The 18,033-nt window shown below is 49.1% G+C and overlaps 2 protein-coding genes across 2 annotated transcripts in view; one reads left to right on the top strand and one right to left on the bottom strand.

The window, feature by feature from the left end:
• CFAP61 (cilia and flagella associated protein 61) overlaps positions 1 to 29 on the bottom strand; it is a gene marked incomplete at both ends in the record, with an annotated part of 78,673 nt that extends 78,644 nt beyond the window's left edge. Inside the window, one exon of the mRNA XM_080341521.1 lies at positions 21 to 29. Within this exon, the coding sequence (XP_080197647.1) occupies positions 21 to 29 (9 nt within the window). The remainder of the gene's footprint in view (positions 1 to 20) is intronic.
• A 2,144-nt stretch (positions 30 to 2,173) lies between these two features.
• Positions 2,174 to 12,487, top strand: CRNKL1 (crooked neck pre-mRNA splicing factor 1). The gene is made up of 14 exons (XM_080342066.1): positions 2,174 to 2,436; positions 2,764 to 2,916; positions 4,375 to 4,466; positions 4,584 to 4,742; positions 5,078 to 5,244; positions 5,730 to 5,908; positions 6,538 to 6,708; positions 7,063 to 7,254; positions 8,201 to 8,260; positions 9,365 to 9,445; positions 10,175 to 10,414; positions 10,805 to 10,906; positions 11,479 to 11,727; positions 12,238 to 12,487. Exons 1-14 carry the CDS (start codon positions 2,389 to 2,391, stop codon positions 12,403 to 12,405), a joined length of 2,061 nt encoding a protein of 686 aa, XP_080198192.1. The 5' UTR covers positions 2,174 to 2,388; the 3' UTR covers positions 12,406 to 12,487.
• Positions 12,488 to 18,033: the final 5,546 nt, after the last annotated feature.

Raw genomic sequence — 18,033 nt, forward strand, 5'->3', positions numbered from 1 at the left:
TGTCCGCTTGAAGAAGTTACCGTAGCCATCTCACAGCCTGCAACGAGAGCGAGCGCCGCTGCTGGGACCAATCCTGCCGCAGCCCCTGGTCAAAGCTGCCATGGAATGGGTCTTCACAAAAACTGTGAAGAAGATGGATTTAAGTGCCTAGTTCCTGCAGACCTCTACATAAATCCATCCGCACACACAGACAGCGTGCAAACAGCGCACATAAAGAAATGCAGCAGACAATCATCCCTTCTGTGTGTATTCTACTTGGGAAATACATGTTTTTAACAGGCTGCAAATTGCTTTTACATTTATGGGGCCATCAGAACAGTGCCCACCACTAACAATTTCAATAGCCTTAAGTCTACAGGGCAGGAGGATCAGCTGCAAACAATCAGGATAAGAATGCCCTGGTCACATTAATCAGCCGTTTCAGGTGAGTTAAGTGTATTTTGTCCAAAACAGTCCCTCAAGTTTCTTTTAAACTCAAAGGCAATCCTTAAATTTCTGAAGGACTGAGAGCTCTACAGCCTCCTGCCCGAAGAACAACGTTTTTATGGTTCCACATTCACAGTTTGCCAGGTCCAAGTGATTTATGGGCATGCCCAGCAATTCCAGAACACGCAGGGCAAGGCATTCAGACCACCTGTGGCTCATCAGCTCACAGTTCACTTCTCTTTCAGCTGTGCTGCTACTCATTATGGTCACCTGTGGTGACCTAACAAAGAATAAGGCATGTAAAAAAATGACCAAACACCTTTCTGCAATTTTTCTTAGATATATTTGTGCAAAATAGAGCATTAACTAACTCAAAAAAGAGTCTACATAACCAACATACCTAGACCAGCAGAACCTTTTACAAACCTGCCAAACACAACAGCCATTTCTAACACTGACCCCAAACCCACATGAGATGCCCAATTATTATGCTCCACAGATCCCAACTAAAGTGGAATAACAAAGGAAACTGGGAATTTTATACCTTTTAAATACAGAGAAAGTCATGTGTACAGCTACATCTGTCACACACAGCCAGGGCATTGCTATAGGCGACAGCACATGTTTGCAAAGGGACCCCAGGACCAACCTGGGGCAAGATGTCCTCCGCAGGTTTTAACGCACACTATTACTACACAATGGTGGTATGTAGAGAGAGCCCTGGGCTACGGTGCACTTATAACTGAGCATAGCAAGAGCATCTACACAGAAAACGTTACCCTAGCTTGAGTAAGCAACTTCTCCAACATCTTAACCTACAAGATACCAATATTCCTCCTAATGGAGTGGAAGGCACCTACACCAAGTGACTGCTAGAACAAGCACAGAAAACAGGCACACAGTTCGCTTACGTGTTTCCTTCAGCAACTGCAAACCGAGAGACTACTAAAATAGTAGGTTATTTTTTATTAACGTCAACTCCATGTACCAAAGTAAACAGGAATTTTAAAGTGCCGTTGACAAACTTAAGTCTAGCATTAAAATTACTTCAACTAAGGAAAAGTTTGCCACATTTCCACATTCAGCTGTTTAACTTAATGTATTGAAAAAACATCCCCCCCTTTTCCACTAGCTCCCGTTGGATGCCCTGAGCACTCGTGTAACCATGACAGACAGAAGCAGCACTTACACATTTTAAAACACCTTTTCCCCAAGAACGCGCCGCTCCTGCAGCAGCTCCCGCGTTTCTGTGGGAGCAGCGCTCCCGAGATGAGACACCTGGCCAGAGCAGCAGGTAACGGCCCGTTCCGCGCCGACCCGCGCCCGAACGGCTCCCGCTGCGGGGCTGCGGCTGGCACGTGGCACCGACACCCTGCGCCCAGCCGGCCGGCGGCTGGCGGCCCTCGGCAGGGCAGGAGCCCGGCCCCGCACCGACCCAGCCCCGCGCCGACCCGGCCCTGCGGGGGCTGCAGGGGCCGGGCGGGGCGCCCACCCGACGGGAGCGGGGCACCCAGGCGGGCGGGCCGGGACAGCACCGTAACGCCCGCCCCGCCCACACCTCTCGGGACACGCGTGGGCAGCGCGGACGCTGCGCCACGGTCACCGACACGCGAACCGGCCACTCTGCCGCGCCGCCCCGGCCCGCAGCCCCCTCGGGCGGAGCCCGCCGAGCCGCTAGGGGGCGCCGTCCTGGGGCACGGGAGCCCTCTCGGGGTGCGGGACCCCCGCTGCGCCGGGCACTCACCGTCCTCCCGCCGCGGGGTGCCCCGCTCGGCGGCGCTGCCCGGGACTGGCGGACCAGCCAGGGGCCGAGGGAGCGGCCGAGGAACCGCCCGTCCCGTCCCGTCCCTGCCCGCCTCGCTGCCGGCGTCCGAACGCGCCGCCGTTACTCCGGCAACGGCTCGCGCCGGCGCTGCGTGAGGTCAGAGGTGGCGGGGCGGCGCCGGCGCGGAGCGCGGCAAGATGGCGTCCACGGCGGCCGGCAAGCAGCGGATCCCCAAAGTGGCCAAGGTGCGGGCGGGAGGGCGCTGGGCCCGCGGTCCGGCCGGGCCCGGCTCCCCGGAGCAGCGCCGGGCGGCCCGGCCTGCGGTGCTCCCCGCGGCCCGCGGTGCGGCGGCCCGGGGCCGGCACACGGGCGCTGCCCCGGAAGCCTGTCCTGTCCTGGTCCTGTCCTGTCCTGTCCGGCGGGCCGGGCCGGCGCTGAGGGCCCTGCCCCGCGCGGGGCTCCGGGCCTTCCCCGGGCAGTGCGGGCCGCAGGAGGCCACCGGAGCACAGCGACCGGGGTTTCAGGTGTGGGCTGGAAGGAGAAAACACGAATCAAACGGCTTTACTTCACAGGTGAAAAACAAAGCGCCTGCAGAGGTTCAGATCACAGCAGAACAGCTCCTGAGGGAAGCTAAAGAGAGAGAACTTGAGCTTCTCCCACCGCCGCCCCAGCAGAAGATCACAGATGTTGAAGAGCTAAATGACTACAAACTCCGGAAAAGGAAGGTAAAGGGAGAGAAAACCCACCCTAATCTTGGTGCTCGTATAAAACACTAGAATTTGACTACGTTTTAACTTAAGATGTAGGCTGTATCACTTGTGGATTTTCCAGACCTGAGTAGCAATTCTTAAAAACCTGACACTTTCATATAAAAGGCTAGTTGTGTGCAAAAATGGTAAGTTAAACGTGTGTTGTTTAATGTAAAATTTGGTAGTAGGCAACATTCCACACGTGCCCATGTTCCGAACATTGCGAGGGAACCGCAGCCATGGTTTGTGCGCAGTTGGTTCCTCAGCACTCGCGCCAGCGTGAGGGAGCAGCAGCAGCTTTACACAACGCTGCCGGCCGCGCCGCCCCTGCTGGTTTTAAAACACACTGCGTTTACAAGTCATATTTCCATTCTGTACAGCTATGGCGTTATTTAGAACACAATTTCTACACTAATCATGGTTATGTTTGATGGTTGTCTTGAAACTTGACCATTTTGTGTGCGAGATTTCAGGTGTAACTTTCTGTTCTTTCCTTAAAAGAATCACTTTGTTTGTGCAACCTTATCTACAGTTTTTCATTTGATAATTGCTGTGCTGGATCAGCACAAACTTATCCCCAACAAGGAGCTTTAAATGTTTTCAGCACAGAGCAGTTTCTTTAGATACAGATCACATAAAGCAGGGCCATCATTCCCTGAAGTCTATGTGCCTGCGCCCTGAGCTGGTGGCACCGTCCCCGTGCCCGGCCCCGTGCGTGCTTGTTTCCCTCGTACCGCGGTGGCCGGGGCTCCTCGCGGTGCTGCTGAACCTCGCTGGGGCGCGTGCAGTGTTTGACGTTAGCTTCTTACATCCCACGGAAGCAGCAGTGACCAGCCACCACATAACTGCGTTAAACTGCGTTTACCCACGTGGTAAACGCCAATAGTGTTGGTCCTGACGACAGACAAACCAGATTGAGTGTGCCCTCACCTGGCTCTGAGCAGTGACATTTGCCCGGTGCGTTAGATGCCAGCATATTCAATCCAGGGAGTAAGAATACGGCATCTTGCTTTAAAGAAAAATTTAGAGCAATGACATACACAGTTCAAGGTGAATATACTCATGCTGGTGCATCCAGATATGTTCAGGGTTGCCTGCAATGGCTATATTCCATCCATCCAGCTAACTTTGCTATTGAAACATTAAGCAGGAGATTTTTAAAAAGTAAGATCTTAGTGCTGTCAGTTATTATTGCATCAGTATTTCAGGTATCAGGTTGTAGGAGTTTGAGCTTAGCCCTGTTCTGTCTGCTTGTCCACACTTCTAGGTTCTCTGTTATGCAGCTTTTACAAACTGTTGTATGGAGTATGATTTGTTACTCGATCAGCATGGGTGCAAGACACTGGGAATTCTTTCCAATAATAATCCATAAGCTATTTATAACAAGACTGGTCCGCACAGAGGCACTTCTTACAGAAATAATTTTCTCCTCAGACTTTTGAAGATAACATAAGAAAAAACAGGACTGTGATCAGTAACTGGATAAAGTACGCACAATGGGAGGAAAGCCTGAAAGAAATACAGAGGTAATTATGATATGGCTGTAGACGCCTGTTTCAAACCTTTTAAAAGGCATCTTGACAAACACCATCAAAGTCTTGGAGGCACGTTATAAACACAACTTATTTCTCTTTGCTTTCCAGAGCCCGTTCCATTTACGAGCGTGCTTTAGATGTAGACTACAGAAATGTCACGCTCTGGCTGAAGTATGCAGAAATGGAAATGAAGAACCGCCAGGTTAACCATGCCCGAAACATCTGGGATCGAGCCATTACCACCCTCCCCAGGGTGAACCAGTTCTGGTACGTTTGCAGGGAGCAGAGCACCGCTTCTGCCCCCAGACACTGCACATCACTTTTCTGTCTTGGTGTCATGCAGAAGTGCATTGTTTTCTGTTTCTCCAAGTCTTCAGACTTGTCTGAAAACACAGAGGAAGGCTTAAGTTTTGGAGAAGTCTTGTATTTTTCAATTGGTAAGAGTGGTGGGAGAGAAGGATGTTCGTGTGTCTGTATGCTGCCAATCACAACAGTTTGGAAATAGGTGAAGAAATCTCAGTAATGCTTTTATTAAGCACTCAAAAAATCCTTGTAATTTGTGCTTACTAAGCAATTGTTAAAACTTGCTCTTGTTTTCTAAGGTATAAGTACACGTACATGGAAGAGATGTTGGGAAATATTGCTGGATCACGCCAGGTGTTTGAACGTTGGATGGAGTGGCAACCAGAGGAGCAAGCGTGGCATTCCTACATTAACTTCGAGCTGAGATACAAGGAGGTGGACAGAGCACGTACCATTTATGAGAGATATATCCTTCCTAGTGCACTGCAGGTTTAGGCCTGCGTTCTTCATTTCTTTATTGTTTATTCTATCCCCCGCTGTGTCCTGGTGCTCCATTGTGCTGCGGTGTGCTGGGAGCAAGCAGGAGGTGCAGAAGCACATCGTGCGTACCTCCAAATTCAGTTCAGTGAACACGCATCCTGAAAACAGCGCGTGTTTAACAGCGCTTGTGCTTCCAGCTTTTCTGCAGTCAGCACTTGCTTCAGATTTCTCTGTAAACTTCTCCCTGGGCCCTGCCTGATTCTTACCTCTTCTTAATTTTCTCTGAGTTCTCAGCAAGGCACAGAGCCTTTGCGTGCTCACAGCTGGTTTGTGTCTTCTTCCCAGCTGCAGTTTTTTGCCAGTGCCATCCCTGGGAGTTGTTCCATGCAGTCTGTGCCCCTGTGGTCACTGGGAGGAATGCAATTCGAAATGTCCAGTTCAACCACCAGTGTTTCTTTAACGTAGCTCTACTCGTTCTTGTTCATCCCGACGTTAAGAACTGGATCAAGTATGCCCGCTTTGAAGAGAAGCACAGTTATTTTGCTCACGCAAGGAAAGTATACGAGAGGGCAGTGGAGTTCTTTGGAGAAGAGCATATGGACGAGAACCTGTACGTGGCTTTCGCAAAGTTTGAGGAGAACCAGAAAGAAGTAAGACCTGCTTGATAACACACCAGACTGATACCAACCACCCCACAAGGTTTCTTCTTGAATATAAAACTCAAGGCCACTTGACGCTCACTTCAATACGTGTGGGTTTTAGTCGTGTACGAGATAGCTATTTTAGTTTGAGTTAAGACAATTTTTTGCTTAACTTCCATTTGCTGTTTGGTGACATCAAGGCAATATGTTCTAAGAGAGGCAGGTGAGCAAATCTGCCAAGCCTGAGAATACTGTCATCGGGTCAAACACATATCCTCAGACTTTCAAGTTTTTGAGAGGCCTGCATGACAAAAGAAATGAATTAGCCGTGTTTTTCCTCTAACAGTCTCTTGAAAGTGCCCAGACCATTAAAGAATTGAAAACATCTGTGAACTCAAACCCACAACCTCTTAAAAATATTTTAAGTATCCCAAACCTGTAAATGAATAAGGGGTCTGGTATTTACAGTATTTTTTCCCAATGTTTACTCTTCAGGGAGGTCTATGTTAGTCCTGTCTTAAAACAGTCATTTACACCGAGATACTCTATTAAATATTGCCAAAAGCTCATTGAGAAATTGTGGGAGAGGACAGAAGCTGCTTTGTGAATATTACTCAAGTGATATTTAATATTTTCAGTTCGAAAGAGTAAGAGTGATCTACAAGTACGCCTTGGATAGAATTCCAAAGCAGGATGCCCAAAATCTCTTCAAGAATTACACGATCTTTGAGAAGAAGTTTGGAGACAGAAGGGGAATCGAAGAGATCATTGTGAGCAAGAGAAGATTCCAGTACGAAGAGGAAGTGAAGGTATGTGTTACGGGCGCCCTGCGGCTCCTCACGCAGCCAGCTGCTGCTTCCGGCACAGCAGTGTCGCGGGGTAGGCAGGCTGACGAGTTTTACCATACCCCTGATACCCAGTCTGAGAAAACACCAATAATTCTCACAGTGCAGCTTGTTTGCCTTCACTTGAATGGACACAAATGCATTTTAGCCCAGAAGTTGTAGCTTAAGCATACTCGAGACTAACAGCTTTTGTTAATATTCTGGTGAGCTGTTTTAAAAGAGGAATTCTGATTAAAAACTGTAAGTAAAGGAGCGTGGTGTGTTATTTGTAGTCACTGAAGTTTCCTTCCCGTTTCCCCGCTCCCTTCTTTCTGAAAGGCAAATCCACACAATTATGACGCATGGTTTGACTACCTGAGGCTGGTAGAAAGCGACACAGATGCTGAGACTGTCCGAGAAGTGTACGAAAGAGCCATCGCCAATGTTCCCCCGATTCAGGAGAAAAGACACTGGAAAAGATACATCTATCTTTGGATTAACTACGCGTTATATGAGGAGCTGGAGGCAAAGGCAAGTACTAAAAACTCAGGTTTTTATCTTTCCTTCCCAGGTATTTTCCTTAAAATAAATAGTTACAGATATTTTAACAAGAAACCTAAGAACTAAGAATTGTTTTATGTAGCTAGCTACAAGATTTGCTATTTAGGTATGGTGGGGTTTTTCCTCCCCTTCGTTTTTACCCTCCTATGCAGAGAGGAAAAAGTATTTCAGTTTCAGCGCAATTCATGCAGAAACACACTGATACTTAAATAAAAGCAGCAGTAGGTCTTTCTAGCCCCTCCAAATTGCCTGTTCCACTCTGTTTCCTGAACTTGTAAAATAGTTTTATATTTAACAAAACTATTTGTGAACGTGTTCTCTGAAGCAGTCAAATTCTTGTCGTAGTGGCCTTCTGAGGCTGCTTCTCTTCAGTCTTGCCTTGAAATTCCCAGCATAAGAGCCCTCAGTTTTATTTCCCCAGGGTTCGGATGCATAAGCTGGTAGCTCACTCATGAAGATGCCATTCAAGACTTTAGATATCCATTCTAGTTTCTCATAAGTGTAAGTGTATGCTCTGTTATCTGGCATTTAACATCATAGCTGCTCCTTACTGAATAAGTTTTTAGTGCAGTACACCTATTCAGTGTCTGTTAAAGGAAAAAAGACTTTTGCCAAGATGGGAACCCTCCTGATTTTATTGTCTAACTCCTAATGTTGAATCTTGTTTTGAAACAATAACTCCTAGTGACTCTCAGAAGTTCCTATCTTTGAGTTGGGTACACTAAGTAGACAGGTACATTTATATCTTAAGTATACACAACTCCGATTAACTTAAAAGTCCTCTTCTGCAGGTTTGCAATCATTGCATGATTCAAAAAAAACAGTGTAATCTTAGCAGTGAATAAGTTGTTTAATTTTCAAAATATAGTCTGATCTTAGTAGCAAACACAGTGTTTAATTTTGCCTGTTCTTGCAGGACGCAGAGCGAACCAGACAAGTGTACCAGGCGTGCGTGGAGCTCATTCCCCACAAGAAGGTACAGCTCCTCCAGCAGCTTCTCTTCAGTCTTGCCTTGAAATTCTCAGCAAAGGAGCCTTCAGTTTTATTTCCCCAGGGTTCGGGTGCATAAGCTGCTAGCACACTCGTGAAGATGCCATTTGAGACTTTAGATATCCCTTCTAGTTTCTCATAATGTCCCTTTTCCCAAATCAATGGTGGTGTTTTAAGTGGAGGTATGAAATAGCTGTAATTTGTGTCATTAATGGGGAATAGTAGGGCACACGCTGATACCAGATTTCCTCATATGGGTGCAATACAAACATTTGTGCAGCATTTTCAGGCTACTAAGTACACTCTGTGCAGCTGAACTGGTACATAGTCTGGGGAAAGCCCAGTGCTACTGAGCAGCAGCCAAGAACTCACTTACCTGTTTTTTCCTTAGGCGGGTCCTTGTGGAACTGCTCTCAGCCCAGTTACTTGTGGCACCCCCAGAGCGCTTGATGCTCCATTTAGATAGGGTTACTGCCTTTTATAGCAACTGCCTCTAGCTGTGTGCTGGTCCCAGCTGAGGGAGGTGCAGCTGAATCGGCCTTCAGGTGTGTGTTCCCCATTACTGTCAGTCTTCAAGACTGTTCTTCTGGTTTTGTGGGGTTTTTTGCCAGTGAGTTTTAACTAAAATGTCCACATGGCCAATACCCTTAAAACGATTAATCTACATTGCTTTGAATGTCAAGAAGTATTAGTTCATGTACTTCTTTCTCCAGTTTGTCATTAGTCATGTCATCGGAGTATCAACTGTGCGGATTAGGATTATCTGCAATTATTAAAGAGTTGATTAGCTATTAATTGATTCAGTGATAGCTGATATTTTGCCAATCAATTGATTGATTAATGAACCGTTTTCTTTATTTGAGACGACCTCTCTTCTAGCCGTTTTTACTCTCATCCATGGTGGAGTATGTCGTCCTGTTCTTGAGGTTGTTTTAGGTTATGAACTCTCAGCTTTTCAGCAGGAAAACACGGAGGTCAAATGCAATTAACTGCAACAGCAGTAACATCTTCTAAAGATGGTTTTCTGAAGAACATACACAGCATTTACTGAGCTTCCAACCCAAGCATCACGTTGTTCTCTTTCTTTCAGTTTACATTTGCCAAAATATGGCTGCTGTACGCTCAGTTTGAGATACGCCAGAAAAATCTTCCGCTTGCCAGAAGAGCTTTGGTAAGCTTTTCTTAATTCCATAATTGACTTTTCTAGCTGATAGCAACGAGGGACTGGCATTAAAAGATCTTAAATTGTCCTTTATAAATTGCTGGTTTAATCCACTTAAATAAAGCATCCAAGAAGTCTGCAGGGACCAGTATTTACTGTCATATATGATTTAAAAAGAAGTGGAGCTTGACATGCTGAATTAGCCACGGGCAGAAATGAACGTAGCTTTCTTGTTTCAGCTGACAAAACACATCTGAATGCAAGAGTACCCACGTCAGCTTGTGCTCTTGGAAATTTTTAACCGCTGCTGGTTTGTGTAAATGATGCTTGTACTAACAATAGTGTTTTCAAAAGGCATTTTAAATCAAAGGGAGGTTTTGGCTGTCAGAAACGCAGAGTTGCACGCAGGGTTTGGGTCCCGGGCCATGGGCAGGCGCTGTGGGGACGGGGGCAGGTTCAGGAGCCCCTGCCCCGTTAGCGGGAATGGCAGCGGCACATGGCGCGGGAGCAAAACCTGCTGGCGTTACACAGCCTATTCCCTTCAGTGCAGGTATTCTAAATAAGCATTAAGAACGTTGAGAGAAAGCTGCTTTCATACTGGCCCTGACCCGAGCCTGAGAAAACAAACTCTGCTCAGAAATGAATTGGAGTTCAAATACTGCTCAGAAAGTCGGCTGGGTTGCAAGATTTCTAAGTGGTTTTTGGTTGTGGTGTTTTTTTGTGTTTTTTGCTCAACAGGGGACATCCATAGGTAAATGTCCAAAAAACAAACTGTTTAAAGGTTATATTGAATTGGAATTACAATTGCGAGAGTTTGACCGTTGCCGAAAGCTGTATGAGAAGTTCCTGGAGTTTGCACCGGAAAACTGCACGTCCTGGATTAAATTTGCAGAACTCGAGACCATTCTTGGCGATATCGATAGAGCTCGTGCAATATATGAGTTGGCGATCGGCCAGCCCCGGCTCGACATGCCAGAGGTACGGGGGCAGATGAACTGGACAGTTGGCACGATTTTAGGGTATTTATTACACAGTGTGGCTAATTAAGACATTAATAATCTACCAGCTCGAACAGAACTGCTTACCGTAGTGGCTTAGCCTGTGTCTCATTAATTTAGCATCTGTTTCTTGGCAGGGTCCGCAGGACTCTAAAAGCTGTGATGAAACACGGAGGCACAAACGTGCTAAACTAAACGGATTACATACACAAGATTAGATATTGCTTAGTCTTAATCCCAGCTCATGCAGCCAATACATACTCAGATCTCTGAGACTTTTTCAGAGAAATTTCACATTTAGCCATTCTCCCCTTTTTTCTTGTATTGTCTCAGTGCAATACGAACATAATGAGAGATTTCTTTTTGGCAGGTTCTTTGGAAGTCTTATATTGACTTTGAAATTGAGCAAGAGGAGTATGAGAAAACCAGAAATCTTTACCGCCGATTGCTTCAGCGGACGCAGCATGTTAAGGTGCGTTTGGGTGCCCAGAGCTCGGAACTGGCCTTGACTCTGGTCCGTGGTGGTTGGAAACTCTTTGGGGTTTGTGGCTTTTTCAAATCACCAGTGAACCTGAGTTTAGTACCCAATTTGTGCCATTGGAGGCAGAGAGGCATTTCTGACTTTCAGATAGCAACGGGTGCATCCTCGAGGTAAGGAGGCTTGCGGAAGGGTTCCAGGCGGCCCTCTTGTGGCCAACTAACTCTGAAATTGTAGCTGCAAAAACACTGAAAGGAAAACACAGTTGTGATTTTCCCAGTGTGGTTCGGTGCTGTTGTTTGACTGAATTCAGACAGATTCATGCTGATTTGAAACAACCGCAAGAAATTTGTCAATGCGGCTTACTTGATTATTCTCTCTTGCCAAGATGAGGTGAATCTCACACCTGTGAAACAAACATGACGTTTCTAGGTGTCTGCATGTGGAAAAGTACTTCAGACTTGCATTGACATTTGTTCCTTGGCTGCTTTGTGTTTTGAAGCCATCACCGAGCCGTCAGGCTGCAGATGGAGGTCTCAGCGCGGTGTGGCTTTGCTTCCCCGCAGGTCTGGATCAGCTTTGCGCAGTTTGAGCTGTCTGCAGGGAGGGAGGAGAACGTGTCGAGGTGCCGGCAGATTTACGAAGAGGCTAACAAGGCCATGCGGAACTGCGAGGAGAAGGAGGAGAGGGTCATGCTGCTGGAGTCCTGGAGGAGCTTCGAAGAGGAGTTTGGAACTGAAACCACTAAGGAGAGGATAGAGAAACTTATGCCCGAAAAAATAAAGAAGAGGAGAAAACTGCAGGCTGAAGATGGGGTAAGAGGACGAGCCATGCAAGTGGTTGCTTTGGCGGCTTTCTGCTGGGGTCTGGTAGCCAGGACAAAGCTGGCTGAGCGGGTGCTGTCACTGCACACCCCTTTTACTGAGGGGACTGAAAAGAAGCACTGGCCTGAAACACATGCTGCTGAGCTCCTTGCTCTGCAGCGGGCTGGGGGCATTGATTCAGAGTGAAATACTCGTACCAAGTGCTCGAGCTACCTTTGTTTTAAACCCCTACCATGGACAAGTCACAACAGCTTGAGGTGGTGCTATGCGGAGTGTTTCCTGACTTTGGGAGACGGCAGCGCGGCTGTTGGTCCCACGTGCCCGCTGGCGATGCGCAGAGCGGCTCTGTCCCGCGGCCGGTCAGCTCCTGCTTCTGGCTGCTGTGGGTGCTCCAACAAACGCTGATTTTACTTCTGCCTCACCGTTACGCTCATCAGAAGCACCTCCAAACGGGTAACGTTAGCATGCAAATTAAACTTGTTTGTGGTATTTTTTCCCTAGTCTGACGCCGGCTGGGAGGAATACTACGATTACATTTTTCCGGAAGATACCGCCAACCAGCCTAACCTCAAACTGCTCGCCATGGCTAAACTCTGGAAGAAACAGCAGCAGGAGAGCGAGGCTGCAGAGCAGGACCCAGACAAAGACGTTGATGAAAGCCAGTCTTAATCCATGCCCTTTCCCCACCCCTTTTCTTGTGTATTGTACAGTATTTTCATTGGTGACAAATAAATGTATTTGAGGACTTTTACTATTACTGACTTGTGACATTTTTTGTTTGGAAAACAGTCTGATTTCCAGCAGTTGAAAGGTCACGGGGCGAGCGCAGGAGCCTGCAGCCGTTGCCGGGGGGCTGAGAACGGGAAGGCCGGGGCGGCAGCTTTGTTTGTAGCGCAAGACCCGCCGTTCTAAGGCTCTTCTAGGGCTCCCAAACCAGGAAAACGAACATGCCACAACAGCAGATCTACTGCAATGAGAGGTGTCTCTAACCATTCCTGAGAGATATTTTACAGAATTACTGGAAAAATCAATTAATCATGAGGATAGTTGAAAACAATAAATCCCACTGACTGCAACCTGTTAAACTTTGTATTCAAGTAGGCTTTTATCCCACAAAACTCTGTAAGAGGGACAGTAATACAAGTTAAATACAATGAAACTAGCCCCTGGAAAACAAATCTGTAGAAATTAGTACCACATAGTCTGTGCTTTAATAGTTGAATGTCTTAGCATCATATTTTGTAGTATATAATCTATAGTGAAATGAAGTAGAAGCAGTATTTGTGTTTTGTAGGGAAAACCCATTGAGCCTGAGCTTCCTGATGCCCAAGTTCTTCCGGAAGGAGCCTCTTTGCTTTGTGCTCCCTGGTGCGGTGGGCAGGACAAGGGCTGGGGACGTCCCCGTCCCCTCTGGGAAGAGCAGGGATTTGAAAACAAAAGTGAAACTGTGGCACAGTCACCACCCCAGCTATGAGTCAGGCCTTAAAGCTGCTCTTACCAAAGCCTGGGCAGCCACCACCGCTGGGGCCACATCTGGCCTGTCCAGCTGTGCCCAGAGCAGCTGCCCAGCCCCGGGACGGCCCCTTGCAGCCGCTGCAGCTGGAAACGCTTCCTTCCCCACGCACCCCGTGGACCAGACCCCCGTCCTGCACCGCTCCATCACCGCTGTCACCCTCCCGTCACCCACTGCGCGATGGGTGACCAGGCGGGGGACACCTGCCGAGGTCAGCAGGACTTTGTGGCCCCGGGGTGGCTGAGGGCACGGGGGCCCTGGGGCTTTTGCTCTTGACCCTGTGGTGAGGGAAAGGGCTTGGGAAGGGGGGGCTGCTGGTGCAGCTGCTGCCCATGAGCAATTGGGCTTCTGCCTCCGAGCCCTCGGGCCGGGGGAGATGGGACCCACCTGGGGGAGGAGGGCGCGTGGGAGGTGGCCACGGGCTGGCCAGTCCGCCAGAAGGCTTTAAATGGGGAACGAGGGGCAGAGGTGAGAGGTGGGGCAGTGGGCTGGCAGGAGGGGGTGTGGAGGCCTCAGAGTTGGGGCAGGAGGATATAGAGGAGATGCCCGTAAGCGGTGGGGGACACTCTTCTCTTGGGGCGCCTGCAGGAATGAGGCGCCTGGGACGGTCCTTGTGCTGAGCCTGCTGGCTCTGGTGAGTCTGCCGGCCCCAGTCCCGTGGTTGTTCCTCCTGCGTGCTCGCCCCGCTGACCAGCAAGAGAACGCCGCTTACTGGTGAGTGCTGCGCTTTTTCACTGCTCACCACCGTTCTTCGGAGTTAAAAAGCAAATATTTGGATTTTCCAGCTAGCAATGGAAGCTTGTACTGTTGTGTTGGTTATTGGGGGGCAGCTCGCAGCTGTGGTGTGCCTGGTGGCTGTGACGCTGATGTCTGCTGTGTGCTTGCGCCATTCCCCCCGCCCCAAGTTTGCCTAAAATCCTGTCTGGTGAAGCAGTGCTGTTTCACCACAACAACTGAGAGGAGCATGTTGGCACACAGGATAAAAAGCTGGCTTATTTAAGTTTATAGCTGCTCCTATACCTCCTGGGCTTTAGTTTTGCCAGTGTCTTGGCGTGGGGAAGGGGAGGCTGGACGAGAGAGCTGCCTGGTGAAATCGGGGTGGCGTTTGCTTTGGTCTGAGAGACAAGACGTAGAAGCTCAAAGAACATCTGAACACTACATCTCTAGTGGTGACGCTTTCCTGCCCTCAGAGCGCTACCGAGATGTGCTCCTTTCACTGCATTCTCAGGTCACAGCCTGTTTCCACCTCGTTCTCTCCTTCTCCCTCCAGTTCCAAACTTACCTTAGAAAAGGCAAACAGGAGGTTTTTATTCCGTAAAGAGCTAAGCAAAATGTATCTGCTAATGTACCTTCTGTACAGACAAATGCTGCTGTGGTCAAAGCACGTACTTCTGACACTGTGCACAAGCACAGGGAAGACTGTGTACGTATCTAACTTCTCCGAAGTTTTGTTAGCAGTTGGTTTAAGATGTTGTGTATGCAAATCTCTGTGTCTGTGCCGGCGCCCTGGGTGCGGCAGGTTTCGGTGTCTCTGGAGGTTCGCGCACCCCGAGGTGCTGCGGGAGCGCGCCGTGCGCCAGGCTCGCGGTGACGCGCGGGGGAGGGTGGTGGGCGGCACGGGCACCCGCATCGGCCTCTTCAGGGCCTTTCCGCTCAGTCTCCGTGGCAGGGGGGTTCCCGTGGGTCTGTCTCTGTGGGTGTGACGCGGTGGGTCCCGCTGGGACGTGCGGCGGCGGCCCCGGTCACAGTCCGAACCCCCAGGGAGCGGGAACCTCTTATTCTGGAGAGGCAGATGGGCCCAGGTTCCCGTGTTTCCCTTGGGGAACACGAGGCACCTGTAAAGCAGAGGTTTGTGCGGGGGACCCTGTGCTCCCCAAGGCTCCCTGGCCAGACTACCCTCCTGTTACACGCAGCACAAAACTGAAGCTGTTTTTTCCCAACACTTTCAGCACTAATCTTTTGCACACTTCAAAAGCGGAGTGCCTGGCTCAGTAAGGCTCAGTTTTCCAGGTATCTACAGTGTCAGTTGTTCTCTCTTATGCTGTGCTGTTGCTGAGATGGGGTTGAACATGGTCTGCCAGCAACTCTGCAGGTGTTGCGGTAGATCTCGGTTCCGTGAGTGGGAAATGGCATCTGGCAGGAATCCTCCTAGGAGCAACCAGCTGAGACGTGTCCCACCCGTGCGGAGGGAGCGACGGAGCAGCCCTCGGTAGGAACGTGCGCCCAGAAAACGCGAGCCGTTTCATGGCATGTGGGGCTGGCTGAAGGTAACGCATCTGTGCTGACACAGGATCAGCTCTGCCCAGAATACACATCTGTTTTCGCTCTTTCCCCCCTGTTTTGGGGGAGCCTGGGGTGATGGAATTTGTCTCTTGTGAAGAATTCGTACCTAGTAAGAAGCTGATGGACAGAAACGGAGGAGGGAGAGGTATGAGAAGTCGGTTGGGAAATGACATAGTGACATCTGGAAAAAATAAAAACCTTTGACAGATAATTATGGAATTCAAATTGGAAATGTTCTGTGCATTTTTAATGCTCCTCTGCTGTGAGGAGGAATCTATCTGTTTTAATGTTTAATGCACGTGCAGTAATAGAAGGCTGAGCTGATCTCCGCGGGCCCGTTCGTTCCGTTACTGTCCAGAAGGAAATGAATCAAACTCTATGTCAGAGTGTGCTCTGGATGTGGGGTCAGAAGGCTGACAGCGCCGGGAGGGCTCTGTCTCTACCCTGTCCTGGAAGCTGCTGGCCCTGTGGTGGCACAGCGGCAGGTGGCGCGGCGCGGGCCCTCGGGACAGATCTTGCAGTCAGAGACCCAACTGACTTGTATCTGCAGTGGCAGGAGGGTTTTGATTGCAGGAAGTTAATTCCAGACACCCATCAGCTATGCCTTAAAAAACTTCTGGTAACACTGCAATCAGGACTGTCTTCTCTCCTGAATGTAAAGAAAACACAAAGCTTCTAACACTTTTCAGTCAAAGCGTTATAATATAACATAGCCAAAAGCATTTCCACTCTCAGAGAGGCTGCAGTTGACGTCTGGTGTCAGGGCAGCACGGGATGGTCGGGTGCTGCGTGATCAGGAGCACAACGCTGCTGCTGAAATTATCTTTTGGATTGGGTCAATGTTTAAAATTACTTTTTCTTGCTGATTTGCCTTCTAGTTTCTGGCATTTCCCATGTGGTACCTTGGAAGTAAGAGGCCCACTTGTCATACTTGAAGGGTAATTAGCAGAGGATGCGAGCAGAGCAGCGGGCTCTGTGTGCAGATGCTGGCAGATGTTGATGGTGCGCGGCCGGGTCCGTGGGGTCTCGCACTCGGGCTCCATTTCCTACCTCGGTTCAGGGAAGGGATTTTCTAAATCTGCCCTCTTTCCTGCTTCTCTCCCTTATTCTTTAACGTGCTCTGATTTGTACTTCCTTTACACTTCTTTTATGCATATTATATGAAAATAGCACACTTACCTATACACAAAACAATATACTTATTTTACATTTATTAACAGCAACTTTTAGCAGTGCCATCTGGTGTGCTGGTTTTATGTTTCCTAATGGCCCGTGGTTTCCTCTGGGCCTCGTGCGGGTTCCGCTCAGGCTGGGTTTAGAGTTAAGCCCGCTCAGTGTGTCTGGGCGGTGCTGGCGGTGCCAGCGCGGGGTGCTGTCCCCGACCCTGGTCCTGCGCACGGGCTGAGCCCGCTCGGCGGCTGCTGTTCCAGCACACGCTTCTGTGTAAGAGATCCCGCCAGCCCTTGGCCAGACCCCAGCCAGAGCCACCGCACCGACCCAAACCAGCCCCGCAACACCTCCTGTGTCCTCTTCAGTGCTTTGTTGTGGCCACTTATGGGTCGTAAATTTCATTATTTTGCTTATCCTGATTATTTCCAAAACTTTGCATGTTTGTTTTCTAAAATGTTGCCACTAGAAAAACAATCATCTTGCGTTTTGTGGAGTTCTGCAGGTGTTTTTCTCACCCAAGGTCCCAGCCGGGAGACTGAGCCCCGTGCCGCCCCGCGGCTTTTTACTACGAGAAGGTGGTCAGGCAGCTGTGGTGGGTCCGGTGCCTCTCTCTTAGTGAAAGAAATTATAGTATTGGGGAAAAAGCTGCCTGTATCTGTCTATCTATACACTGAAAAAAGCATACGTTGCAGATGAGCTGGGCAAGGAACTGAGCAGACACATGAAGCGACATGAGATGATTCGGTCTCCAGTGCTGCTGAGCCCTTCAGCAGAGTTTGTACCTCTTTACGGATTTACCTGCCCTCAGATGGTAAATATATGGGATGGATTTGAATCAATGTAACTTTATCCCATATAATCCCTTCAGCCCGTTGTCCTGTTGCCTCAGGTGCCTTTCTGCTCTGCGCTTCTCCTGGTTTCTCAAATAGCAGGGTAAGGCAGCTGTAAATCACTGCACTTCATGCCCTTGCAGTTGCTTTTGGGGGCACAGTTACCGGAAAGTTTGTGGAGCAGACTTGGAATTTCCTTTTCTGCATCAAACTGAGGTTGTTGAGAGCGTGCAGGGGACACCTGTGCTGGCTGATCCAAGAACGCAGCTTGGTTTGAACGTATACAAGAGAACTTGCAGCACTGTACAGTGTCAGCGGCTGTCCTGCTTTCTGGCCAGCCAGAGTATCCTTCAGATGAGCAAATCACCTCTTACAGGTATTTGTCTCTTCAATTTCAGGTCTGTTTTCCCGTTATGTAAATGGCCCAGAACATCAGCTGTGCGCCGCTGGTAAGCTGATCCGCCCGCTCGGTCCGCACGCAGGAGCACTGCAGGGCTGCTG

The sequence above is a fragment of the Nesoenas mayeri genome (genome assembly GCF_963082525.1).
Source record: "Nesoenas mayeri genome assembly, chromosome: 3".
NCBI classification, from domain to species: Eukaryota; Metazoa; Chordata; class Aves; order Columbiformes; family Columbidae; genus Nesoenas; species Nesoenas mayeri.